This window comes from Mastigoproctus giganteus, chromosome 3, assembly GCF_048544385.1.
Source record: "Mastigoproctus giganteus isolate SK-2022 chromosome 3, ASM4854438v1, whole genome shotgun sequence".
Taxonomy (NCBI): Eukaryota; Metazoa; Arthropoda; class Arachnida; order Uropygi; family Thelyphonidae; genus Mastigoproctus; species Mastigoproctus giganteus.
In genome coordinates, this window is record NC_143577.1 from 55104643 (window position 1) to 55132641 (window position 27999).

Consider the following 27999-nt stretch of genomic DNA (forward strand, 5'->3'; position numbering starts at 1 on the left):
AATACCTTTAAAGCAAAAGCCATGAATGCATACATTACCATTAAGAAATTATTTCAGGCAGAGGAGGATGTGGAAATGGATGAATGTAGAGCTGGCCGGTCAAGTAGAGCAGAAAAAGATAGCATGGGATAGTTACGGAGTGATGAAAAGTATTGAAGCCTACAACAGCTACAAGTTGATTTGTAATAGTAGCACAAATAAGGTTAGAGAGGCCAAGGCTACGTATAAGAAAGCACTGGCTAAGAGAGCAAAGAATGGGGAACTGAGTATGGGTAAGTCGTAGACAACCAAACTGATGTTGTGGATGAATTGAACAGATACTTTGCATCTGTCTTTACTGAAGAAAGACCCTTCTTGCAGAGAAGAGGTGGTGTGAGCCAGGCTGAGTCATATGAAATTAGTGATTTTGAAATTACAGATGACTGTTTATTAGAAAAGCTTTTGAGCATAAAGGCAAGTAAGGCATCCTGCAGTTGATGGCATATACCCAGTAATTTTGAGGGAGTGTATTGAATCATTGAATTTAATTATGAGAGAATCTCTTTGGACTCAGGAGAGATTCATTTGTCTTGGAGAAGTGCCAAGGTATCACCAATATGTAAAGGTGATACAGTGGCATCAATACTAAGAGCAAAGGCAGTAACTACAGGCCAGTTAGTATGACTTTGGTGGTAAGGAAATTCTTAGAGGCAATGAAATAAGAGTGCAGTCCAGGAACATTTAGATAAATATGGTATTCCGAATTACACACAACTGGATTTGTTAAGGGAAAATCATGTTTAACTAACTTAATAGGCTATTTTGACACAGTTACTCATGAGTTGAATGTATGTAAGGAAGAATTTCAACATAGGTTATTTGGATTTTAGCAAGGCATTTGACTCGGTCCTTCACGAGAAGTTATTACTGTATAAGATGGAATGTGGGATTACTGGAAAGATTCTAAGATGGATTGCAGGGTAACTGCAGGGCAGATAGTTGTAATTAATGGATGTTCTTCAGATTGATGTAACATCAGAAGTAGGGTGTCCCTAGGATTGGTTCTTAGACCACTGTTGTTTGATTTTCATAAACGACATTGACGATGGAATTGAAGGGAAGGCTTGATGTCAAAATTTGCGAACGACATAAAGATCATAGAGTAGTTAAAGATCAGTACCAAGCATCACTTCTTCAGAATGACTTGGACAGGTCAGAAAAGTGGAAGATATATTTTTATGCAGCAAAATGTTAAGTCATACTTGGGGAATAGCAACCTCAAATTAAATTATACATTTGGTGTTGTTGAATTAAAAACAGTAGAGGAAGAAAGGATCTGAGAGTTATACTACAAGCAGATATGAAGTGTTCTGAGCAGTGTAAACAGGAAGCCAGGAAAGCCCAGTGACTGATGATTTATTGAACCTTATCCCATAGATATGGAGGTCATAGTCCTACTTCTTGAAAGGGTCCAAAGGTGGTCAATCCGCATGGTGAGATTGGCAAATGGGCAGCCATACTAGGAAAGATGCGGAGCCTCCATAGCCAGGTGAGAAGGAGCAGCAGTGCATAGCACACGCTTCTTGATTAGACCGGGGTTCGAGCCCGTCACCACCAAATACGGAGGATGCGGAAAGGTCGGGGAATGACCACTGCATATCCCGGAGCAATATGGCCTTAGTTGCTAATGATCCTAAAAACCAAATAACAAACAACAACAATCCGGAAAGGCTCCCATTATTTGAAATACACAGTGTGGCAACCAAGCACCTCAGTGTTGACCCGATTGAGATTTATAAGGCTCTGAGAGGGGGTTAGTAAAATTAATGAAAATGGAATTTTCGCTGTTACAGAGAATTCCAGAATGCAGGCATGTATTCAAATTACTGGGGAAGAGGTTTTAACTAGATTGTAGGAATTTATTTATTTATTATTTATTTTTTTTCGTTGATTGCTGGAAACCAGGTAGTTGAGGCTGACAGTTTGAATAAATTCAGAAGTTAACTGGATAGTTACTTATGTGAGGAGGGAAGCAAATAATTTTTATTTTCTTATCTACTCATTTGTTTTTCCCCCAGCCAGTGCAGCAAAAGCTGTGGCTTCCTTGCACTATATGACTATTACTATAATAGCCCATTAGATCTTCCCAGATAAACAAGCAACTGAAACCAGTATGTAAGAAAGGTGTATAAGCCATACAAGTTAATTGTTCTCATCATAGCTTGTATAGCCAAGTTGACTGATTTTGAGAGTGATGTTATATGTCATATTGCTGGTATGTCAATTTGTGCAGTTGTTGACAGCATACTACACCATCTGAAGTTGACTGTCAGTGATGTTATTTTATCATGAAATGGAAGTGTGCTTGTACCACCACCATCCAGCAATGCACACGAATCCTATGGAAGCTCACTCCACATGACTAGAGGGTATATGGGAGCATAGTACAACAGTCTTGTCAGATATCCTTGAAAAATTCAATTAAGAACTTAAGGCATCAACAGAGGTTGAAGTTTGTTTGAACACACTTGTGTACAGAGCTTCATGGCCTCAGTTTCCAAGAGAGAGAGAGAGAGAGGTGGTACATAAGCCAAATATCATTAACTTCAATTAACATTCACTTGCATAATGCAACAAAAACAGTTGTTCTGTTGAACAGTCAGAATTATTTCTATGAAGTGACAAATCTTGCTACTTCTTATCTCTGTTCTGATGGATGTGGAGGACATCTGAAGAACATCTGCTGCTTGAATTCCAACAATGAAGTTTATAGGAGGTGGGGTTATGGCACAGGATAACCATGAAAGCCAATTTCTTCCTTTAACATCTTGGACAATTCCAAGCAACCTGGATTGTGGCAGTTGTTTGGCACAGATTCATGTCTATTTCTGGTTAAAGCACCATGCCATACCATTCAAGAATAGTAATAGATACAGATGTACAAAAGTTGGAATGGTCAGTGCATCCTAATTTGGGTGCTTCCGTAGCCAGGTGGCAAGAGCAGCAGTGCATAGCACACACTTCTTGATTAGACCGGAGTTCGAGCCCGTGACCGCCGAATACGGAGGATGCGGAAAGGTTAGGGAATGACCACCACATATCCACGGAGCAATATGGCCTTAGTTGCTAATGCTCCTAAAAAAACCAAATAAATAGCATCCTAATTTGTACACTATGGCAATCAAACTTGAATGTAGGTGAAAGCCAGATCGTGCTTCCTATATCAGTAGTAGCCCAACTGGTCAATGTTTTGCTGGCAAAATAGAGGTTTGTACCTCTGCAGCATTTGTTGATGGAAAGCCTATCCAGGAGGGAGGAGTTTATCATTGTCACTAAAGAGGAACTTACATGCTATTGAAGCATGTGAAAATTATGTGCATCTGACTTTTTGGAAGGTAATTTTTGTTTTAATTTTTTTTTTTTTTAATACAAATACAACCAGTTTGTCTACTTGATATTCCACTAGATTTCTTACTATAAGAAGTGGCTTTTGTTATAGAGAGAGATGTTATAAATTCATTTATTGGCAGATACAGATGATACATATAGTTTTTCTACTACTGCTACTGGAACATAACCTTATGTACTAACCAGCAATGCCTTTTACCCATGTCATTTATGATATTCATGATGTTCACATTACGATTTCCATGATAGTATAGTGGTTAGAGGAATTTCTTAAAGACCTTTTACTTGGGGACTGGTTAGCCAGTAACAGGTGGAAACAGTTTCCTTTTGTGAAGTATTCTTATATTGCTCTTTGCCTGTGCAGTAAATAAAGTTTGTGTGTTTATATTAGAGAAGGTAGCATTTTGATTGTGTTAACAGTTATATTTATTTGAAATGCAACCTCTAGTTTATATATCTTTTAAATATTATTATTATTTTTTCCCTTTAGCTACTCCTACTCTTTGGAAAGTTCAAACCATGAAATCATGTCTTTGACTCATCATAAGAAGGCATGTCGAGCTGTAAATTTTTCACATGATGGCAATTTATTGTTCACTGCTTCAAAAGATAAATCTCTTCAAATTGTCGATATGAATATTGGTGCTATAGCATACAAAATAACTAAAGCTCATGAGTAAGTAGGTGAGCTCCATGATTTCATATTTTTGGAGTTGCATAACATAAATTATCCTTTATAATAGATAATTTGGCTTGAATACGTGCACTTGTGAATTAACATAGATCATATTTACAATTAAGTTTCCATCATACATACGTATCAGATACAAAAGAGTATGCAGTGATTTTACACACACACATTGTATAACATATATTGAAACAACTTGCCACTGGGAAGTAATTACTAATTCCAGAGGTCATGCAATGGGTAGATATTAGTACCAGTTAAAAGTAGGTCACAAAAGACACACGTAGAGCCAACAACCATCAGAAAAACACCTCATAGCATACGTTACCATGGTCACAGCTGCTTGTAAGATGAAGCTGTCTTCCAGCAGTGCATTCTATTGCAGAGCATGTGCAAGCATCGGATATCACTGCAGTGGCATAATGTGCATCCATCTGATGCCTGGACAGTGTAGCGTGATTCATCAAGCTATACATTCTCAATGAAATAGAACACCTTTATGGTGTTTTAGAATAATGGTTGAGAGCCATTAACAAAAATTCTAGGTCTAGCAGGAAACTAGCCTTTCCTTTAGAGGAGTGGAGATCTAGTGTCTATGTGCCAAAAACTTATGGAAAGTGTTTCCTAGAGGGTTACTTTGCCATTAGAGCACATAGGTGTCATATTTGGTATTAAATTTTTTTTCTTCTCACCAGATGCTTTTTATTTAGTGCTCCAGTATATGTTGGAGGATGGTGTTGATCATGAAATAAGGAATAAGTTACAGAATGGCAAAGTCAGGCAGTATAGTGAATCAAAACAAATAAACCTTTACCAAGAACAAAGAAAATTGGGCAAATTGAGAATAAGAGTGTTGCTGAAGTAAATGTACTTCAGAGGCCTGACGTAGCCCAGTGGTCAGGAGCGAGAGTGCATAGCACGCGTTCCTTGAGTGCACCGGGGTTCAAGCCCGTGACTACTAAATACGATGAATATTTGTATTGACGATTTATTGTAAACTCTACTGACTTGGTTGTCGTGCCGGAGTATAAACAGAAAATTTATTTATTTATTATTTATTTAATTTAGAATAATAAAAATAATACCAATATGGCTGAATTTAATTGCTAATGGGATCAAAGCAATTTTGTTTGCCCCCATTCACAACAGCCTGAACAATAAAGTTTATAAATTGAAATTAAAAATGAAATCAACCTTTTACCTTTTTTTTTTTTTTTTTTGCCCTGGTTGCTGTATTAAAATCCTAATAAATTTTTTCATTAGAATCAGGTTGCAACCCCTACAATTCTGAGGGTGGAAAGATGTTTCCACTAATACCTGCTGGCTGTCAAATCATATATAATGTCTTGTATATGATTTTACTGGAGATAAAAAAAAGTTGTAATTAAAGTTTTAATTCTTTTATGAAGATTCATTGATCATACTATTGTTACCTTATAAAAATTGGTTATTTCAGCTAATATGTGCTGCATAAAATAATTTACTTTGTTTCCTTTACACCAGCTGTTCCCAACCTTTTTTTACTCGTGAACCCCTTTCAACATAATATTTTTAATGGGAAACACTAAGCCTATATTCTCTGAAATCGTATAATTTTTCTGAATTTTTATTATAAAATATTTTCAGTACTAAGCGACATTGTGTAATAATAAAAATTATTATTAAGCATTATTTATACTGTAAAGCAGTGATTATTCAGTCCAAACTAGATTTTGAACAGGCTAAGAGTAGAAAACTTGCTTCTTGTCCAAATGGTAGCCAAGCATTCTGGTCTCTTGCCAAATCTATTGGCTGCAATTTTTGCCCATCTCTGTTCCCACCTCTGTCAAAACCAGATGGTTCTGTTGTCACATCAGCCAAAGATAAAGATGACCTGCTAGTATCCTATTTTTCTTCCAACTCGTGTATTGATGATCTTGGTAAATCACCTCAGACCATTCCCGGTACACTCCATTCAATGCCTCCAGTGGTCTTCCATCAAAAGGATATCAGAACAATTTTGGACGAATCTGATGATAAGAAAGCTTCAGGTCCTGATGGTATTTCTCCATTTGTTCTCAAAACCTGTGCCCCTGAACCTACTCTTGTTTTGTGTCGTCTTTTGTGAAAAGTTTCTTGTTTTATGAAAGTGAAAAAAGATTCACTTTTTTCACTTTCTTATTCCAAAGGTGTTTTTCCTTCTTGGAAATTTGCTCATATCCAGCCAGTTCCTAAACAGGGTGACAAATCCCTTCCACCCAATTATCATTCCATTGCAATTACTTCTACTCTTTCTAAAGTAATGGAGAAATTAATTAACCACCAACTCTTAAACTGTCTGGAAATATTTCATCTGATCAATGATCGCCAGTATAGATTCCATCAGTGTCGTTCCTTGGTGATATTCTGGCTTACACTGCCCTACCATTAATATCCGGACACCCCTCCGTGGATGGGAAAACAGGTCCTATGCATGTAACACCTCACAGAACCTGCTATAAATATGCACACTGGGCTTTGAACAGACAATTGCAAGAGTGGGCATTCAAAAATACACGTTCAACAGAATTACCTCAATAGTTCAGCAGAATTGATCACCTCATAAAATGCTAGAGGCCTATTAACATGGTGTAAGGAATGCAAATCCTGGACTGTAGAGTAGTGCCAAACAGTCCTATAGACAGACAAATCGAGGTTTGCACTCTGCCAGTCTGATAGCCATTTCTTGGTGTGGCAAATGCCAGGGGAAAACTTCCTTCCTGATTGTATCCTCGCTACAATGAAGTTTGGTGGAGGCAGTGTCATAGTATGGGGCTCCTTTCATGGTTTGGCTTGGGTACATTAGTCGTTATCAACAAAACCATGAATGCTGTGGACAATTATGCACTTCCAATATTATGGCAATACTTTGGGGAAGGCCTATACCTTTATCAGCAAGACAACATGCCATGCCATACTGCTCGAGTTGTAACAGTGTTTTGAGGAATGGGTGTGGAAAATTTGGAATGGCCAGCCCAGAGTCTTGATATGAACCCTATCAAGCATCTTTGGGATGTATTGGATCATTGAGATCGCCCAAAAAACAAGGCCGAACTGGTGAATGTGTTAAAGGCCGAGTGGAGGAACATATCACCTAACATTTATAAAATGCTGGTTGAGAGTATTCCACCAAGATTGAAGGCCATCATAAAAGCAAAAGATTTCAGCACAAAATATTAAATGATGCAACAAAAGCTCTTTTTTTTGTCTAAAGGCTGATGTCCAGATATTAATGGTAGGGCAGTGTATGTTATCCATCTATGGACAAATTTAATAAACGTTTGGTGAAATTCAAGCCATTGCTCTTGACTTTTCAAAGGCTTTTGATCGTGTTTGGCATAAAGGCCTTCTAAATAAAATTCCATCCTTTGGTTCCACTGTTCTTTGTAATTGGGTATCCAGGTTTCTCTCAGACCGCTCACTGCGGGTGATAGCAGACGGCTCTCTGTCTTCTAACTTCTCCATTAATGCTGGTGTTTCCCAATGTTCAGTTCTTTCTCCCACTCTTTTCCTCTTGTATATATTAATGACCTTCTTCCATTGACCGGAAATCCTATCTATAGTTTTGCTGACTATAGCACATTGCATTTCACCTTCCAGTTTGAGAAACCTTGCCCTGCTGAAACAGCTTCAACTTCTCGAGTATCCACTGCCTAATCCTTAAATGCTAATCTCCAGTTAATTCTCCCATGTGGCAAAGATAACTTAATTTCAATCCTTCTAAAACTCAGTCCTGTCTTATATCTCGTAAAAGGATTCTTCTGCTCCTATGCTTATCTCCGATGACGCTCCGGTTTCTAGGCAAGATCTTGGGGATTACCCTGACTTCTGATCTCTCTTGGCATAAAGCACATTACAAATATTGCATTCTCTGCATCTAAAAAACTGGGTTTTCTCTTCTGTTCTTGGCGTTACTTTTCTTCCAAACAGTTGTTGACTCTGTAGAAATCGCAGATCCGGCCTACCATGGAATATTGTTCTGGGGTGGTACCACCCCAAACCTCTCTCAGGAGGCTTCTAGATTCCATTCAGAAGAGTGCAGTTAGGTTAATTAATGTCTCATCTGTAAGAGTCTCTACACTCTTTGTCTCATAGACACATATTTCTGTTTCTGCTGCATGCCTTTTCTGTAAATTCTTGCATGGGCATTGTTCTTCTGAATTGGCTTCTATAATTCCTGCTCTCTCTCTCTCTCTTTTTCAAAGAGGTCCGAACACGCGCTGCAACCAGTCAACATCCTTTTACTGTCCAAGTTCAAACTCACAGAACCAACTTTCCTTCTTACTCATTTATTCATTCAACTTTTGTTTTCTGGAACAACCTTCCTTCATACATATTTCCTGAAAATTACAATCTACAAAAGTTCAATTCTGTCAACTCATTCAGTTTGTTTGCTATCTGAGCAGGATCATCAACAGTCGAACCATCGATGTCAAGTGGACCAATCATATTAATCCCCTTCCTTTTAGAGTTTATATAAGTAAAGATGGGAGATCCTGTTCCTCATTTGAAGAAAGTCACACCACAATTTAAAAGACCTCCTTTTGCTTAAGCAGCAGTTTATATACTGCTTGCCAATCATTACTAGTAATGACTCAATTCTGAGTGGGAAGAAACATATTGTTTCATCCACATCAAAAGTAAATGTGTTTGTTTATTGTGAAGTAGTACTACAGTGTCAAAGAAGCACAATGTTGAGCATCATTTCCAGGCTAATCAAAGTTCTTTTTATGATAACTATCCACTTAAATGTGATTCAAGAAAGAAGAAAATTAAGTAATGGAAATCGAAGCTCTCAGGCCACCATTTCATTTTCACTGTACCCATGATAAAATATAAAAATGCCACTATTGTTTCCCTTAAAATTTCCCACTTGCTCGCAGAGAAAAAAATACTCAATCAAGATCAGGAAGTCTTCCTGATTGGTGCTGATAGCCTTTTTGAAGGATTTCCTAACAAGTGTGAAATAATGCTGACAGTACAAGACTTTCAGTTATCTGATAACGCAGTTACGAGGAGATTACAAGTAATTTCGAGTGACATGCAGACTTAACTGAAGAGTAACTTCAAACTGTGTGAATGTTTCTGACTACAGCTCGATGACTTGACAAGTATATATTGGACACTGCACAGTTGCAATCATAGTGATAATGATAGTGGTATTTAGTGACTTCACTGTAAAAGAAGAGCTCCTGAAAATGTTGTCTATGAAAAGGAAAACAAAAGGTAAGGATATTTATAGAACATCTAAGGTGGTAGATGACTTTCATCAACCGGTGAAATACCACCACTTTGCTTATTGGAGGCTTGAAGTGGTGAAAACCATGTTTAGTCTCTAGAGTAAAGTTTCCAGCATCCCCCTCCCCCAATACTTCTCCTTCAACCCATGCATGGTACTAAGTACTATAGGTTTTGATACCTTTCGTGTTTGGGGTTTTCATAAAAAAAAAAAAAAAAAAATTAAAAGCTATTCTCTGGAAATTTGTTTGCACAAGCTGTCTGTGATCACTACTGATGGGTCACCAGCAGGGTTGGGCAGCATCAGTGGATTCGTTGCCCTCTGTAAAAAGGATGGATGTTTTCTGGACTTCATATCTTATCACTGTATTATTTTAACACATCGGTGTGTTAAAAAACTTTCGTTTGGACATAGTGAGTGTTGCTAAAAAAATAACTGTATTTTCGTGGTGCCTTTGTAACGTGGACATTTTAAGGCTCTGCTTGGAATAGTTTGAAGATGAACATTCTGATCTTATCTTATATGCAGAGGTGCAATGGTAGTGCAGAGGTAAAGTCCTTGCATGGTTTTTAGGCTTTATTGAGAAGATAAAAGATTTTTCTAAAGTCCAAAAATGCAGCCTTCAACAATTAAGTGACTCTTGCTGGCTGTTGGGCTCTGTTTCTTTACTATTGTCACTGACAAAGCAAATAGTTTAAATGTTGAGCTTTGGGAAAAGACAATCTTATGGTTCAAATGATAGACTCTGTAAAATCATTCAAAGCAAAACTAGTCTTGTGGATGTCATATATGATGATGAAGTCTCTCATACTCTTCCCAAATAGGAATATGGTAGGTGGGAATGATTTTGACCCATCACCATTTGTTGATCATCTACAAACACTTTTAGAGTAGTTTGAAAGGAGATTCACCATGATTGAGCCAGTGGTGGTGAATACCTTTTCAAAAAAAAAAAAAATAGCTTTTTTTTTTTTTTTTTTTGTAAATCCTTTTACTTGCCAAAGTGAGGTTATAGAAACTAATGCAGCTGTTGAAAGACTCATTCAAGTTAGGCCAGAGGAACTGTTGATTGAACCTTTAAAATAACATTGTTCTGAAATCCTACGGAACACAAGAATTTTTGGAATCTGGTTGACCGAGAAAGGGTACTTAAAAAGTACAGCATACAAGACAAAATCTTTTTTCGGTTTCAGTTACTTGGGTGAATTACTGTTTTCCAGCATGAACATTATAAAATCAAAGCATAGATATAACTTACTAGTTAACTTATCTTGATGATTGTCTGCATGCAGTAACACATCATCCTACATTCCCACATTTGGAAAAACTGGCTGTTGAAATGCAGTGCCAAAGATCACGCTTGCATTCCATGTGAGTAATAATAAGTTTACTTATAAAACATTTTTTGGTTGTATAGCGAGTTGCATCATTAAACATGTTTTGTGTATTATTTAGTGTCCGTATCTTTATTTTGTTCAGAAAAAAATAAAAATGGGAGTTGAAAATCTGGAATTTTTTTCTACCTTCATAAATATCGTCAGAATTTTACTGCAATAGTTTCTGAAGTGATTTCTTATGATTTTGGCAGAATAATTACATGAGACCCTTTTCAAATTCCCGGTGATGTGCTTTGCAATTTAACATGAACAGTGGGGATTTGTGTGATAGGTATTGCTATTGCTAAGAAGTTTTGAATTATGTACTTTTTTTTAGTTCAAGGTTGTTTGAAATGTAAACAAACATAATAAAGTTATTAAACAGCTGTCACTTGCCAAAATAAAAAATGCAAAATTACTTCAAAAAACCGCAAACCATTTTAAAGCATCACAGTAATATGTGAAAATGGAATACTTATTTATATAACAATTTTGTCTCAGAATAATCTATTTTACTACACCCCCCTTATAATTAACAACCTCCTAAAGTTTAGTTATCATTTCATGGAGCATCCCATTTAAATTTGTAGACTATATATATATCCCATTAATCATTAATATGGGTATTTTTTCCTAAATTCCTTTTCAGCTGCTCCACATCTGTGTTTTCAGATTCCGTTCTGAAAACACCAACCAATTAACCCACCACTGCTGGGTTAATTGGTTGGTGCCTGCCAGTCCCTTGTAAACTCTCAAATGTGCTTGTAGACACAAAAAGGTTGACAACCACTGTGCTAAGGCTTTGCAATTAGTAATGATCTTGCACAACATATGCATTTACCTACCAGAATACCAGACAAGCCTAACCACACACTCAACATTCTTAATATGTATTTCCTGAAAATTACAGTATACAAAAGTTCAAGTCTAATGTCAACAAATATCTTCTTTCGTCTTCTCATCCTCCAACCCAAGCACGGTACTAAGTACTATAGGTTCTAATACCTCTTGTGTTTGGGGTTTTCATAAAAAAAATATATTTTCCTCGCCAATAGCCCTTAAAAGTATGCAGTCAATGTTAATGGTGCTATAGGTATCGCAGTTTAGTAGGAGGATTCCTTTTTATCCATGGTTGGATTACTATTTTAAAGTTTTCAATTCTAATGTTTGCTCAGATTGTGTTAGTGAAATTATTCTTGCAAGGATGAATTCTGTTATTCTACATTCCATCCTAAAATTGTACCCTTTATCTAAACCTTGGTTTTTCCAATAAATATGCTTGGATTATTCAAGATATGAATGTAGCATATCGCAGTTGGCTCATATCCAAATTGCCACCTTCATTTTCCCTACACTAAAATTCAGAACATTTGTAAAAAAATTAATTGACCCAAACTCAAAAGTCTAAGAGTAGAAAACTTGCTTCTTGTCTAAATGGTAGCCAAGTTGTGGTCTTTTTCCAAAGCTATTGGCCACAACTTTTCCATCTGTACTTCCACTTCTATTCTATTCAGCAATTCTGTTATTGGTAATTTGCCTCCTACCATATCAAACACTCCTCTAAATGCTTCCTGTAGTATTCAAACAGACATATTTTAGAATTTTGAACAATCTTGATGCCAAGGACATACCAGGCATTTCTGATGGCATTTCTCCACTTATTCTCGAAATCTGTGCTCCTGAGCTTTTTTTACACGTTTATTTTTTATTTATTATTTTATTTTTTTGTTTTTCCTTCTGCATGGAAGTTTGCTCATGTGCAGCAAGTTCCTAAAAAGAATGACAGATTTCTCACTTCCAATTAATGTCCTGTTGCAGTTACCTCCTCTCTTTTCAAAGTGATAATGAAATTCATCAACTGCCAACCCTTACACATCTCAAAATTTTCCATCTCATCAGTGATCACCAGCATGGATTCCATCAGTGTCAAACCACTGGTGCTATATGGCTTATTTTACTGATCTTTGGACAAATTCAATGAAAAGGTTGGAAAAACTGAAGCAGTGGTCTTTGATATTCCTAAGGTTTTTGATCATGTTTATCATAAAGATCGTCTAAGTTTCCATCTTGTAGATTGCCAGCTGTATTTTTACATTGTGGTAGCCAATTTTCTCTCTTGCTGAAATTGATGGTAGATGGCTTCCTGTCTTCTAACTTCTCATCTAATACTAGTGTACCTCAAAGTTCACTTCTTTTTCACATCATTTTCCTCTCATATTTTAACAGTCTTCTCTTCTCCACTGACTGGAAATTGTATTCATAGTTTTGCTGATGATAGCACACTACATTCCACCTTCCAGTTTGAGAAACCTTGCCCTTTACAAACAACTTCAACTTCTTGAATACCCACCACCAGTTCCTTAAATGCTGATCTCCAGGTAATTCACCATGCAAAGAAAATTTAGTTAAAACTTAAGCAAAAAAAACTTAGTTAATTTCAATCTGTGTAAAACTGTCTTATTGTGTAGTCAATTTTATTTCTAGAAAAAAAAAAAACTTTTTCAATTTTGACATTATTACTATACATTAAGATGTTTCAGGCACCTTATTAAATATATATTAAATTTAATATATATTTAATTATATTAAATATATATATTAATTATATTAAACTATATTAAATCTTGACATGCTTTTCTTCTAAACAATTACTCACTGTACAAATCTGAAAAATGCCTTACCTTAGAATAGTGTTTACATCTGGGGTAGTTCCCTCAATCTCTTATACTCTATTCAAAAGTGGACAGTCAGGCCAATTAATGACCTGTCTTTTACAAAGTCTCTCAACTCTCTGTCTTATAGATGTTTAATTTCTGCAGTATACCTTGATACTTTCATTTGCACTGTTCTTCTGAATTGACGTCTGTAATTTCACTGCCCTCTTTCAAACCAATTGGGAATACATGCCTCAACCACTCAACATCCATTTACTGTCCAACTCCAAAATTATAGAAATAACTTTTCCTCTTCTTGTTTATCTCTTATGAAAGAAGGTTGTTCGCTGGAACAACCCTCTTTCATAATTATTTCTCAAAAATTACAATCTGTGGAAATTCAAGTCTGTCACTGAGTGTCTTCTGTCTTCTCAACTTTCAATCCATGTATGGTAGTAAGTACCGTAGGTTCTAATAACATTACCATTGACGGCAGTGACTCTTCACTGCCGTCACCGCCAAATACGGATGATTCGGAAAGGTGAGGGAATGACCACCGCATATCCCGGAGCAATATGGCCTTAGTTGCTAATACTCCTAAAAACCAAATAACAACAACTCTTCACTGCATTTGTCATAGATTTCATAATTTTCCTACCATTGACAAGAGGCGTATAGTTGCCAAAATCACTTTCAGAATTTCCTTTGTATAGGGGACAGATAATTGCACATGTACAGTCTCCTAGAACTTCACCTGAGCTTGAGGATGGCTTCATTATTATAGTTAGTTATTTGGTCACTTGTTTAGCCACTTTTCACTATAACTGGTTAGAACTGTCAGCTCCTTATAAATACTTTCAAATGCAATAATTTTTCCTCTAGTGCATTTCCATTAATCACAAATTCATACGCGCATCCGTAGCCAGGTGGGAAGGAGCAGCAGTGCGTAGCACATGCTTCTTGATTAGACCGGCGTTCGAGCCCATCACCACCAAATACGGAGGATGCGGAAAGGTCAGGGAATGACCACCGCATATCCTGGAGCAATATGGCCTTAGTTGCTAATGTTCCTAAAAACCAAATAACAACAACACAAATTCATTTTAACGCTCAGTAATTGTTATCTGAACTAACAATCTTCTCCCCATGAAAAGTATATTTTTTTAACCATATTTTCATATAGTTATGGAATGAAACCAGAAAAATTGTAATGTTGTTTTGTTAGTGTTATGTTATTTAAATTGATATCCTTATGAAAGTGTTTATTTTTGTTGATATTATGAACAAAGTTTAATGTTGATTATTTTTCATTGGTGTCATATGCTATGTACTTTTATTTTGTATTTTTTTTTGTATTTTATAAAAAAATAAGCAATATATATATATATATATATATATATGCTTAAAAACATCTTATAGGTCTCCTATATACAGTTTGCTACCAATAGATGATTATTTAATTGCCACCGGTGATGACGATGGTCAGTTAAAGGTAAATTGTGCTTTTAATGCATTCTGATGTAAAAATTCTAAACATATTCTTTAAATTAATAGTATTTTAAATTTTGCATAAAGATTGTAAATTTTACATTTTTTAGGATTTTATGACATTTTTTAAAGGTAAAAGTTAGCTTTTATTAATTCATATAAAGTTATAGGGGTACTATTTATGCCTAATGATGGACACTGATAAATTATTCTAAATATTCTAGCTCAGTGGGGTGGGGGAAGAGATTCTTACTTATAAAGTTGGAAATTTGTATGTTTGATGGCAAGTTGCCTTCCGCTGATATAATAAATATTAAATTTTACATTTATTACTGTAATTAATGTTTTCAGAGATTTATGTTATGGAAACTTATTCCATTTGACAGGTTCTCAAACTGTAGGTTGCAACCTGGCCTGGGGATTGTAAGCCACTTTGGGCTCAGGGGAGAGGATGAGGGTCACAGTTTTTTTTTTTTTTTTTTTTTTAGGTTTTAAATTTGACTGATGAAAAGGATTACTTTATTTAAATTTCAAATGGGTTTATTTTGTAAAGTTGTAAGGTTTGTTCTGTTATTGTTTTATTTGATATATAGAATTAAATTTTAATAATTAAATAAGTGGTATATTTATGATGCTGTATGGGCTTGCAGCTTGCAAGAGTATTTCAGTGAGATAGTTGATTTGATTTGGGATAAAGGTAAAAGTATACAGTAAGTCCTTGTTATTCATCACTTTGTCATTTGTTGTTAATTCATCACCACTTGTCTGTCATTTTGCCCACCACAGTCTGTGAAGGAAGGGGATGAATCAGATTGGTCCACTTGATATCAGCGGTTCGACTGTTGATGATCCTGCTCATATAGCTGACAATCTGAATGAGTGTTTTGCATCTATGTTCACTCTAGGAGATATTAAGAGAGGAGAATGCCAGAAGTTTATCAAACTGTAACAGGATGCTTAATGATTTTGTAATAACTGAGAGCAAAGCGGAGGAGAAATTGTTGAAGGTAAACATAAAGGCACCCGGGGTGGATGGGATCTATCCAGTTATATTAAAGGAGGTGGCAAAGGAAGTAAGCCAACCCTTAGCCATAATTATTACAGCATCCTTGGACTCAGGGGAAGTCCCAATGGACTGGAGATGTGCAATATCCCCAATTCACAAAGGGGGATCTAAGGTGACAGGAGAAATTACAGACCCAGTGCCGGCCACAGGCATATTCAACTGGTTCTGTCGAACAGGGCTTCATGCTGAAATGTACTAAATAATAATATTATCTGAATCTTTTCTCCATTTTCTATTAATGAACTTACTGCTGTCTAAATATCTAGTTACCCACGTTATTGTCACTCCAAGAGCACTTGCGCGAGTCGAATTGAAAATTGCTAGAAGTAGAGCGTACACTTCATCCTGAAAGTGTATGTTTTGTTTAATATCGAACATTTAAAATAGTTTCCGTAGAAAGAAGAAAATTTGCATATAACGAACGGATTACGAGAGACTTAACTGGGATACATCGTTTGCATCTCTGGCCTTCAGGCAATTAGTGCTGCTGCTGTTGAGCATGAATTAAGAGTCCAAAGGGATTACCATTCTGCAACTCAGCAGTATTGGTAAAACTTATCTAACTGCCTGTCCCACATACCCAGAAGTCGCCCTGGTCATATGGTTATCGTTTACCAGTATTCCACACGGCAGGCAAATAATTCATTTGAAATAAATACAGTACGTGAAATTGCATGAAACTGATATAATTTGCTTATTATCTGGATCTGTGTTTCATATTTATATTTCACAGTTACAAAATAGTTTGTTTATACTATATATTTAATTTTTTTTTTTTAAGATAATTTTTATAATGAAAAATATAACCTAATCTGTATGGTTAAAATATGATGAAGAAATTAAAATGTAAAATTTTTTTCCCATTGGAAAAAAAGTGCACTCTTTTACTGTGATTTAGAATTTAAAATTTATTTTCAGATTTTCAGAATGATTTTGTTTTGTTTGTTGTTTCATAATATCATGTGAGATATGTTTTTCAATAAATTATTAATAATTATTTACACCATTTTTATTTTTTAATCCAAATATTTTGGGGCAGCAAATTTGATTTTGCTTACTGGTAGCACATGGGGTCACAGCGACCCTGTGTTTTGTGAAATATCATTATAAAGAATAACAAGCCATTATTATTGTATTGTATCATTTACTAAAGTGATATTACAAATACAATACTAAAATGTTTAATATTTTAAAATACTTTTTTTTATTCCTTACCAGAATCGACTGTCCTTATGCTATGTAGGTACACTGATAATTTTTAAGAAATTAATATTTATAAAGACAATTTTTTTATGCAAAAAAATTTACATGATGTAAATATCTTTATAATAATGGAAACAGACTTAATCATTTAAATAATATGAAAATATTTTTTCACCTTAATAGCTTTTACATTAAATTAATTATTTTTAAATTTAATTATTTCTTAGTTACTGTAAAATTTGAAAAAAAAAAAATTAAAAATCCCTATTACAAAAACACCCCCATATACGTTTTGCACAGGATCTCAAAATTTGCGGGCCACAAATTTTGTGGCCGGCCCTGTACAGACCAATTAGTTTAACTTCTGTTCCGGGGGAAAATAATGGAGTCAATGGTTAAAGATGCATGCAGGATCATCTAGACAATACTGCAGTAATAATTCAGACACAGCATAGGTTTGTTAAGGAAAAGTCTTGTCTAACAAATTTGATTGGATACTATGATGTGGTTACAAAGAAACTGGATGCAAAAATTAATTTTGATATCATATACAGGCACTCTCCGGTTTACGTGGTACTTGACTTACGGAAATTTGCCTTTACATAAGTTTTTCCCAGCCGGTGCAAACTTTGAAAAAAATCATGGAAACGTATTTTGCATTCCGTAGGAATAAATAGAGGAGGTATTAAATAAATGGAGGTATCGAGAAAATATAATGTGAACCCAGTAACTTTTTTTTTTTTTTTTGGTAATTCGTTCCAAAATTCCTCGGAAATTTAAATTTATTTATTTATCTCTCTAAAAGGCATTTTTTAATGGAAATTGCACTATCTTTTATCGTTATCATATGTTCTGCTATAAGAATCAGTTTTGAACGCTTTTGTGATATTTTTCTAAAACACACTTCTGGAAATCATTACCATAAAACAATAAAAACAATTTCTGCTTTCCGGTGTATTGAGCTTTTCTGTTAGCTCAACCTATTATAAACTGGTAGTACTTGTTACCTGGGAGTCTAAAATGCTGTTGGAACTGATATTCGGGTGACACTTGAGTCAAGTGAGCCCAATTTCGGCAAAGTACGGTCGGTCTGTGACATCCAAATCCTCTGCTTGCACCTTCACGATGATGGGACTGTTAGTAATCCTGGGTATAATCCTCCTCCTTGCGCAAGAAAACTGTGGGTGACCACCCAGGTGTGAACCAACGTAAGCAAAGGGTCAAGGTGTGGTGCCCACACCACATGGAGGAATGCCGCCCCTCTGTGTTACTGGGTGGTAGATGACTCATCAACCAGTGCAATACTAGAGACTAAACATGGGTAGAACCCATGTTTAGTCTCCAGAGCCAAGTTCCGGTCAAACCTTCCCCATCTCTTCCATCATGAAGTAAGCCTGATGTCTTTAGAGGTTGTGATGGATATCATGGCAAGATTCAAACTTCCTTACATATCGAGGGTACAGCTCTAAAACGGTGTTCGCAGGCCAGCCACTAGTTAGTACATCGGACCGAACCTATTAGTAACTCTCTAAGAGGCTTCCGGATCAGCTAGTGTATAATCTTGCTACCTCTACTCTGCCAGATAGTAACTGGAGGGAGTCCAAGTAGTGTGTACGTGGGGACATTGTCAAGGCCACGTTATGTCAAGGATCTGGGTATATTCTTACCATGTGTATGCCATATCCAAAAATTTCATTACTTCATACAGCATGTCTCCCCCCCCACACACTTTTTTACTATTGAATACACCACGAATTGTCAAACTAATAGAGTAAGCTTATCTGCGAAAAAATCTAGACTTCCCAAACACTTCCTAGTCCATTTCACAAATATATGTGGTCTCAGTTCTAATCTCAGTGATGTCCATTTCAACTTGCAGTCTGCCAAACCCCCATGTACTTTTTTCTGACAGAATCTCAGTTATCGGTTGATTCATCTACTGCTCATCTCAGTTGCCCAAATTATTCGCTGTATGATTCCTTTCGCCTCAAAGGTGGTACTTGTGCATATGTCCATTCCGATATACCCTGTCAGAGACTTGGTAATTTGGAATCTCCTCTTTGATCTTCTCTGGCTTAAAATCTGTTTGTTTGTTTGTTTGTTATTTGGTTTTTAGGAACATTAGCAACTAAGGCCATATTTCTCTGGGATATGCGGTGGTCATTCCCTGACCTTTCCACATCCTCCGTATTTGGTGGTGACGGGCTCGAACCCCGGTCTAATCAAGAAGCGTGTGCTACGCACTGCTGCTCCTTCCCACATGGCTACGGAGGCACTCCTTAAAATCTGTCTATCATGTTCTATCAAATTCATCTGTTGTCTCTACCATTCTTCCAACTCCACTAATCACTTGGAGCTCTTTGCAACTTCACTTTCTTCAGTCCAACTTTCCTAATAGTGAGGTAATTTTCCTTGGTGATTTTAACGTTCACAACTCCAGCTGGCTTCCATTTTCTAGTCACACCAACTCAGCTGCTCGAGATTCTGAGGCTTTTGCAATTACTAATGACCTTGCACAAATTGTTCATTTACCTACAAGAATACCAGACAACCTTAACCATACGGCCAACACGCTTGATCTTTTTGTCACAAATAACCGTTCTAAGTACGCGGTCGAAGTGAGTGGTCCTTTAGGCACTTCAGATCACAACTTGGTGATTGTCTCCTCTCCAGTGGAACCTTTATCTCGTTGGTATTCCCAACCTCGTATTGTTTGGAATTACAAGAATGCAAAATGGGATGACCTGTGATATTTTTCTTCTTTTCCTTGATCGGATTACTGTTACAAAATTTCTGATGTCAACGTTTTCTCAGATCATGTCAGTGAAATTATTTTGTAGGAATGAAATCCTTTATTCCACACTCCACTTTAAAATCTCTTCCTTTATCTAAACCTTGGTTTTCCAATAAATGTGCTAAGGCTGTTCAATAGAAAAATGTTGCATATCGTAATTGGCTTGTTTCCAATTCTTCAGTTTCATTTTCTGCCTACACCAAAACTCGCAACAATTGTAAAGCAGTTATTAATCAGTCCAAACTAGATTTTGAACAGGCTGAGTAGAAAACTTGCTTCTTGCCCTAATGGTAGCCGAGCATTCTGGTCTCTTGCCAAAGCTATTGGCCACAACATTTGCTCATCTCTGCTCCCACCTCTGTCAAAACCAGATGGTTCTGTTGTCACTTTAGCCAAGGATAAAGCTGACCTGCTAGCATCCCATTTTTCTTCCAACTCATGTATTAATGATCTGGTAGAACACTTCCCACCATTCCTAGCACACTCCATTCAATGCCTCCTGTGGTCTTCCGTCAAAGGTATGTTAGAAGGATTTTGACGACTCTTGATGCTAAGAAAACTCCAGCTACCTAATGGTAGCCGAGCATTCTGGTCTCTTGCCAAAGATATTGGCCACAACTTTTGCTCATCTCTGCTCCCACCTCTGTCAAAACCAGATGGTTCTGTTGTCACTTTAGCCAAGAAGGATAAAGCTGACCTGCTAGCATCCCATTTTTCTTCCAACTCATGTATTAATGATCTGGTAGAACACTTCCCACCATTCCTAGCACACTCCATTCAATACCTCTTGTGGTCTTCCGTCAAAGGTATGTTAGAAGGATTTTGATGACTCTTGATGCTAAGAAAACTCCAGGTTCCGATGGTATTTCTCCATTTGTTCTCAAAACCTGTGCTCCTGAACTTACCCCTATTCTTTGCAGCCTTTTTTCACTTTCTTATTCCAAAGTTGTCTTTCCTTCTGCTTGGAAATTTGCTCATATCTAGCCAGTTCTTAAAAAGATTGACAAATCCCTCCCATTCAATTAACAGCCAACTCTTAAACTACCTAGAAATCTTCCGTCTGAATAACCAGTATGGATTCCGTCAGTGTTGATCCACTGGTGATATTCTGGCTTATGTTACTCATTTACGGACAAATTCAATGGAAAAATTTTGTGAAACGCAAGCAGTTGCTTTTGACATCTCAAAGGCTTTTGATCGTGTTTGGCATAAAGGTCTTCTAAACAAGCTTCCATCTTATGGTTTGCCAATTGTTTTTTGTAATTGGTTATCCAGTTTTCTCTCTGATCACTCACTCAGGGTGATGGTAGATGGCTCTCTGGTCTTCTAACTTCTTCACTAATGCTGGTGTTCCCCAAGGTTCAGTTCTTTCCCCCACTCTTTTCCTCTTGTATATTAATGACCTTCCATTAACTGGAAATCCTATCCATAGTTTTGCTGATGATAGCACATCACATTCCACTTTCCATTTTCAGAAACCTTGCCCTACCCAATCAGCTTCAATTTCTCGAATATCCGCTACCAATTCCTTAAATGCCGATCTCCAGGTAATTCTCCAGTGGGGCAAAGACAACTTAGTTGATCTCAATCTTGTCTTATATCTTTCAAAAAGGATTCTTCTGCTCCTATGCTTATCTTTGGTGACACTCCAATTTCTAGGCAAAATGTTATATCTCTTTTGGGGATTACCCTGTCTTCTAATATCAATTGGCACAAGCACATTACAAATATTGCTTCCTCTGCATCTAAAAAACTTTGTTTTCTCTTTTGCTCTCAGTGTTACTTTTCTTCCAAACAGCTGTTCACTCTGTACAAATCGCAAATCCACCCTGCCATGGAATATTGTTCCCACATCTGGGGCGGTGCCCCCAAAATCTCTCTCAGGCTTCTAGATTCCATTCAGGAGAGGGCATTTAGGTTAATTAATGACTCCTCTCTAACAGGCTCTCCACTTGCTGTCTCATAGACGTACTGTTTCTGCTGCATGCCTTTTCTACAGATACTTCCATGGGCACTGTTCTTCTGAATTGGCTTCTAAAATATCTTGCAATTTTTCAGGTCACAATAGAAAAGTGGAAATAATCACCTGAGTTAGTCATTAATTTTAGATAACACAAGACTCTTTAGGGAACTTATGCCTTCTCATAAGTTTACTGAAGATGCAATTTTCTTAACCAATTCCTTAATTTAAAGGTATTGGTTCCCTCATAGATTATTTTCATTAAGAGATGACTATTAATTGATACATTATTATACTGCAGCTATTATCTATGTTAATAACATCACGTTTTGGAACTTCTGCTAATCCCTTAGGTCACATTCTCTGCTTCTCTGGATATTTAGCATATCCAGGCAAGAAAGGAAAGGGAGATGGCATCTAAGAATGATTGACCAATCATTCATCAATACAGACAGTTTACAAACATGACATGCTGAATCCTCATAGCCTTAGTTGCATCAATATAAATTCTGTAAACCCATTTTACTCCTTAAATATGATCTCCATGCATGAATTACTCAAATTAAGTAATGTGAGTGGTGCTGTTCAAGGATCATTCTGTAATTTTCCCCTCTTGCCCACAACAAATTTTTGGGAATTGGTTAAACTAGGAGTAAGTAGAATTTAGTAGTAACTTTTCAAAAAATAAACTTCTGATTTAACTCTTAAAATTCTATCAGTTTTATTGTTTTTATTACATTAGCATCTAGAGAGAAAAAAAAAAAGAAATCTCTGTGTATTTTTGGAATACTAGTATACATATATATATATTTTTTTCTCCCTCTTTTTTAGTTATGGGATTTTCGTAGGCAGATGGCAATTATGGAATTTAAACAATGTGAGGAATACATTAGCGATATGGTAATTGATAGAGACAAGAAGATTTTGGTAGCTACAAGGTATGTCAGAGAAAGGAGTCTAAAATCCTCCAAATAATATTTGAATAAATATCATATTTATTCAAATATTTCTCACATTGTTGGCTTTGGCCATTCCTTACAACAATATCTGTGCTTTCTGTGCTTACCCTGTTCCAAAAAATCATGGTAAACTTTTAAACTATTTTATGGTAGCTGGGAAGGGTTGTTGATATCACCAGTAATTTTTCCAAAAACGTTTTTTCAAAATTGCAAATTTGACATTATAGCCAAATACAAAATGCTGAATTTCTGCTTAAGGCTTTTCAAAACACTTATTACAGTAAAAACAACATTAATAATGTCATAGTGTAGTATTAAGGGATTTATTAATAGATATTTTTGTAATATGACATTTTAGAAGAGAATACCATTTACTATTTCTGACTTTGCCTTTTTACGTGCGGAGTTAAACTTATCTTTGAAAATATCTAAACCTTCTGAAAACTTCTTCATTCATTTCAAAATTATATGGGGTCTCAGTTCCAATATCAATAATATCCATTTCTACTTACAATCTGTGAAGCCATACTTACTTTTTCTAACCAAATCTCAATTATCAGTTTCCTCAACCACCACTCAGGTTTTCTGATTATAAGTTCTGTGATTTCTTTCACTTCAGATGTGATACTTATGCACCTGTGTGCTCTGATATTCCTTATCAAGGACTTCCTAATCTGGAATACCTTCTTTTTGATCTTCTCTATCAAAATCTACTACTATTCTGTCAAATTCATCTATTGCTTCTCTCAGTCTCCCAATTCTACAAATCACTCAGAACCTTTTTGCTCTTCTTTCTTTCTTTCTTTCTTTCTTTGAAACTTGCCGTTCTCCATTCTAACCTAACTCTCCTAATTGCATGGCAATTTTCCTTGGTAATTTTGATGTTTATGACCTCCAACTGGCTTCAATGTTCCAGTTACATGGACCCGGTTGGTCCAGATGCTGAGGCTTTTCAAGTACTAATGCACAATTTGTTCATCTATCTACCAGAATACCTCAGTCCTAACTGCATAACCTAAATGGGACAAAAGAATTGTTAGTTTGGGTACACGGTCCATTCCCTCCCACCCCTTTATTTAACCTCCTTCTGTCCCATTTTAGTTTAGTTTTGAAATGCTTATGTCTGCCACTTGGATTATTTCATTGTTTTAATTTATTATATCATTTTGTTTATATTAGTAATTTAAGTAATTGAGTTATTTAAGTTCTATTTCTGTTTATTATGATTTATTAATTTTAAATTGCATATTTGCATGTTTTGTAATTTTTAATTGTAGGAGTCAACATCTAAATTTTCATTCTGTTTGTTATTTTTTCTTATTTATTCAATAGAGGGCAGAGGAGGCCATAGCATATTTTATGTTTGGTTGTTTTGTTATTTCTCTTAATGTCTAGGGCAGCATTTCCCAAACTCGGGTCCCCATACCCCAGGGGTTCCATAGACCAGCTCCAGAGGGTCTGTTAAACGTTTATTTAAAAATGTTTATTTTCTTAAAAAATATATTGATAAAATCACAACGAATAGAACATTGCTTATTTTCAATACGATTAGTATATATAATTGTATACATATTTCAAATTATTTGTCCTATGTATAGCAAATTGATGATAAATAAAGTTATTTATTATATATCTGTATAAAAATAAGAATGAAGTTGAGAGTTGCTGTTTCATACATCAAACTTTGAATTTTCTTTTCAGAATACCCAGTGTACACACACACACACACACACACACACACACACACACACACACACACACACACACACACACACACACACACACACACACAAAGTGTGTGTGTGTGTGTAGGGGGCCCGCAAACTTGTTTTGATTTTTAAAGGTGTTCATAAATCTCAGTAGTTTGGTAACCACTGGTCTAGGGCATAATCACTAACCCTGATATTTGTCTGGAATAGTGATCAGTGATTGATATGATCGCTTTTTTGGAATTCATAAGTGCTGGTGTCCCTTGAAAAGATAGTTCTTATGGGCTCTTTGTTTCTTTTTGCGATATCTTTCTGTTATTATTTTAGTAGTGCTCATTTTTTGGGATGTGAGCATGTCCCTTTGATGTAAGGAACTATGCATTCACTCCTCTGAGGTTGTGTTGCTTTGGTCCTTTTTTTCAGTTCTTAATATTACTTTTATATTTATTTCATTTATTTATTTTTGTTTTGATATAGAAGTGGTTAGGTTCACAGGAACAGAAAGAACTTTGCCTTTCCTATAACACTGTTAACAGAATTAATTAATTTGCTGTATTTATTTTGTGGTTCAAGTGTTTCCTATGTTTAATTTAATAATGAAATAACCACATTTCCTTTCCTTATGATAAATTTTTAAATTGATATTAAGGCTGTTCAAGATAAGAATGAAACATATCTCAGTAGGCTTTCATCCAAATCTCTAGCTTTATTTTGTGCCTTCACTATAACCCACAGTAATTTAAAAAAAAATCAATTACTAATTAATCCAATCCAGCTTGATTTTGAGCAAGCTAAGAGCAAGAAACATTCTTGTTCAAATAGTAGTTAAGCCTTCTAGTCTTACCAAAACACTATATAGATAGGCTGCAACACCTGCTTATCTATATTTCCATTCTGTTTATAACTTGATGGTTCTATTGCATCCTCAGTTAACATAAAGTCGAGGATATAATAAAACTATGAAGCTACAACTCTTGTATCAATGATCTTGGTAAATCACCTCCTACTATATCAAGCACACTCCACTGAATACTTTCTGTGGTTTTTTGACAGTAGGATGTTAGAACTCTGAACAATCTTGTTGCCACAAATGCTCCAGTTTCTAATAGCATTTCTCACTTATTCTCAAAACTTGTATTCCCAATCTTTCTTGTATTTTGTTACCTTTTTTTACACTCTCTTATTCCACTGTTTGGAAAGTTCTTCATGCAAATTTGTTCACATCCAACTCCTAAAAAAAGCAGTGAAAAATTTCTCTCTTCCATTTATCACCCCATTGCAATTACCTCTACTCTTTCCAAAGTATTGGAGAAAGCCATCATCTGCCAAACATTAAAACTGTCTTAATACATTCCATCTGATCATGACAGCCAATATGAATTCCATTAGTGTTGATCTGCCAGTGATATTATTGGCTTATGTTATCATCTTTAGACAAATTCAACAAGGCTTTTTGATCTTGTTTGACATAAAGGTCTTCTAAACAAACTACCATCATCTCATGGATTGCTGACTGTTTTTTGCAGTTGGTTCACTGTGGGTGATGATAGATGGCTCCCTGTCTTCTAACTTCTGAACTAATGCTGATGTTCTCTAAGGTTCAGTTTTTTCTCCCATTCTCTTCCTCTTATTTATATCACCAACCTTCTTCCACTCCTCTTATATATATCAACAACCTTCTTCCATTGACTGGAAATATTCTCCATAATTTTGACGATAGCATACTACATTCCACCTTCCAGTTCAAGAAACCCTGCCCTGAAAAAATAGCTTCAACTTCTTAAATATCCACCATCAGTTCCTTGAATATCAATTTCCAAGTAATTCTCCATCAGGGTGAAGAAAACTTAATTAATTTCAGTCCTGTCTTATTTCTCACAAACAAAAGAGTAATGCTCCATTGGTCGTCAACCCTGCAATTTCTAAGATTATATCTCTGCTGAAAATTATTCTGACTTGTACTCTCTCTTGGTATAAGCCCATCACAAATAATTCTTCCTCTTTATTAAAAAAAAAATGGATTTTCTTGGGGTTTTTTTCCTTTCTAGCATTTCTTTTCTTCTAAACAGTTACTGACTGTGCAAAACTCAATCCCTCCTACCATTGAATATTGTTCCCACATCTGGGGCACTGCCCCCAAAATATCTTTCAGGCTCCAAGAATCTATTCAAAAGAGGGCAGTTAGGTTAATTAATGACCTGTCGCTTGTGAATCCTGTCTTATAGACATTGTTTCTGCTGCATGCCTTTTCTATAAAATTTTCCATTTTTCATATGCACTATACTTCTGAATTGTTATTTGTTATTCCACTACACTCTTCCAAATTAATCTGAATGTGTGCCTCAACTAGTCAACATCCATTTGTTGTTCAATTCACAGTACTAAAGTTTTCTCTTCCTTATTTATTTTTTATTTCTGTTAGCTGGAACCACCTTTTTTTGCATGTATTTCCCAAAAATTACATTCTACAGAAATTCAAGTCTAATGTCAACGTGTATCTTTATCTTCTGTCTTTTCAACTTTCAATCCATTTATGGTACTAAGTACTATAGTTTCTAATACCTTTTTGTTTGGGATATTTATAAAGAAAGGGAGGTAGGACAGTAGTTAATTTTTTTATTTTTATTTTAAAGTAACCCTGCAAGTTTTATATTGCTGTTATTCAGACTGTCTATTAAAGATAGATTGCAATCCATTCATTGTTAATTCATTCTGTTCTATTATAGTAGAAATTTGTTTGACTTTGTGTGAATGAAATTGATATGTATTCTTGTGTTTCACAAGTTGATATTTATCATTTTATTCAAAAGTTCAAAGAAACAGGCCTTGCTTCCTTTGTATCAAAAATTTTTTATTAGTTTCTTATATTGATAGTTTAAAATTCTTTTGAATTAAAAGACATTTAGTGTAGGATTACTAAATGCGTGAATTTCTTTGGACAGTTAGAATTTTAAATGACACTTCCAGTTGGATTAATTCTGCATGTTAAATTATTCACTTTTTAAAATAAATAATAAATTCCATTTTCATGGCACTCATTACAAGTGCCATGACTAGAGGAGTATACAGCTTTACTGTAATTATTTTATTGTAGCCAAATAACCAGCACAATAGTTAATAACAGAATGCACATTTTTTGTGGCAACAGACTGGCACAGGCCCACAAAGTGCATCATTCTGTCCACATAAATCACCCCACTTGACCATTATTTAAGATAACAGCTAGCCCTATTTACTTACTGTATCTGTGAATTCAAAATCAATTATTTTTCCCTTAAATCATTATTTATAGGAGTTGCTTTTCTTGTGCAGATACAATGAATTGTTATTGTAATTGAAAAATAATAAAAAATAAAATAACATATAATGAAATTGCAACCATTTCTTTTTTAACTGATATAACAACAATATTTCTAATGTTGCATGACAACATTTTAAACTAGCTTTTGAATAGTCAT

At 35.5% G+C, this 27999-nt stretch overlaps 1 protein-coding gene across 1 annotated transcript in view; it reads left to right on the forward strand.

Annotated features, from left to right (window-relative positions):
• LOC150088021 (WD repeat-containing protein 55) overlaps positions 1-27999 on the forward strand; it is a 66887-nt gene that overhangs the window by 19082 nt on the left and 19806 nt on the right. Inside the window, exons 3-5 of the mRNA XM_090369987.1 lie at positions 3878-4063; positions 14782-14854; positions 22705-22811. Coding sequence (XP_090226113.1) covers positions 3878-4063; positions 14782-14854; positions 22705-22811 — 366 coding nt within the window. The remainder of the gene's footprint in view (positions 1-3877; positions 4064-14781; positions 14855-22704; positions 22812-27999) is intronic.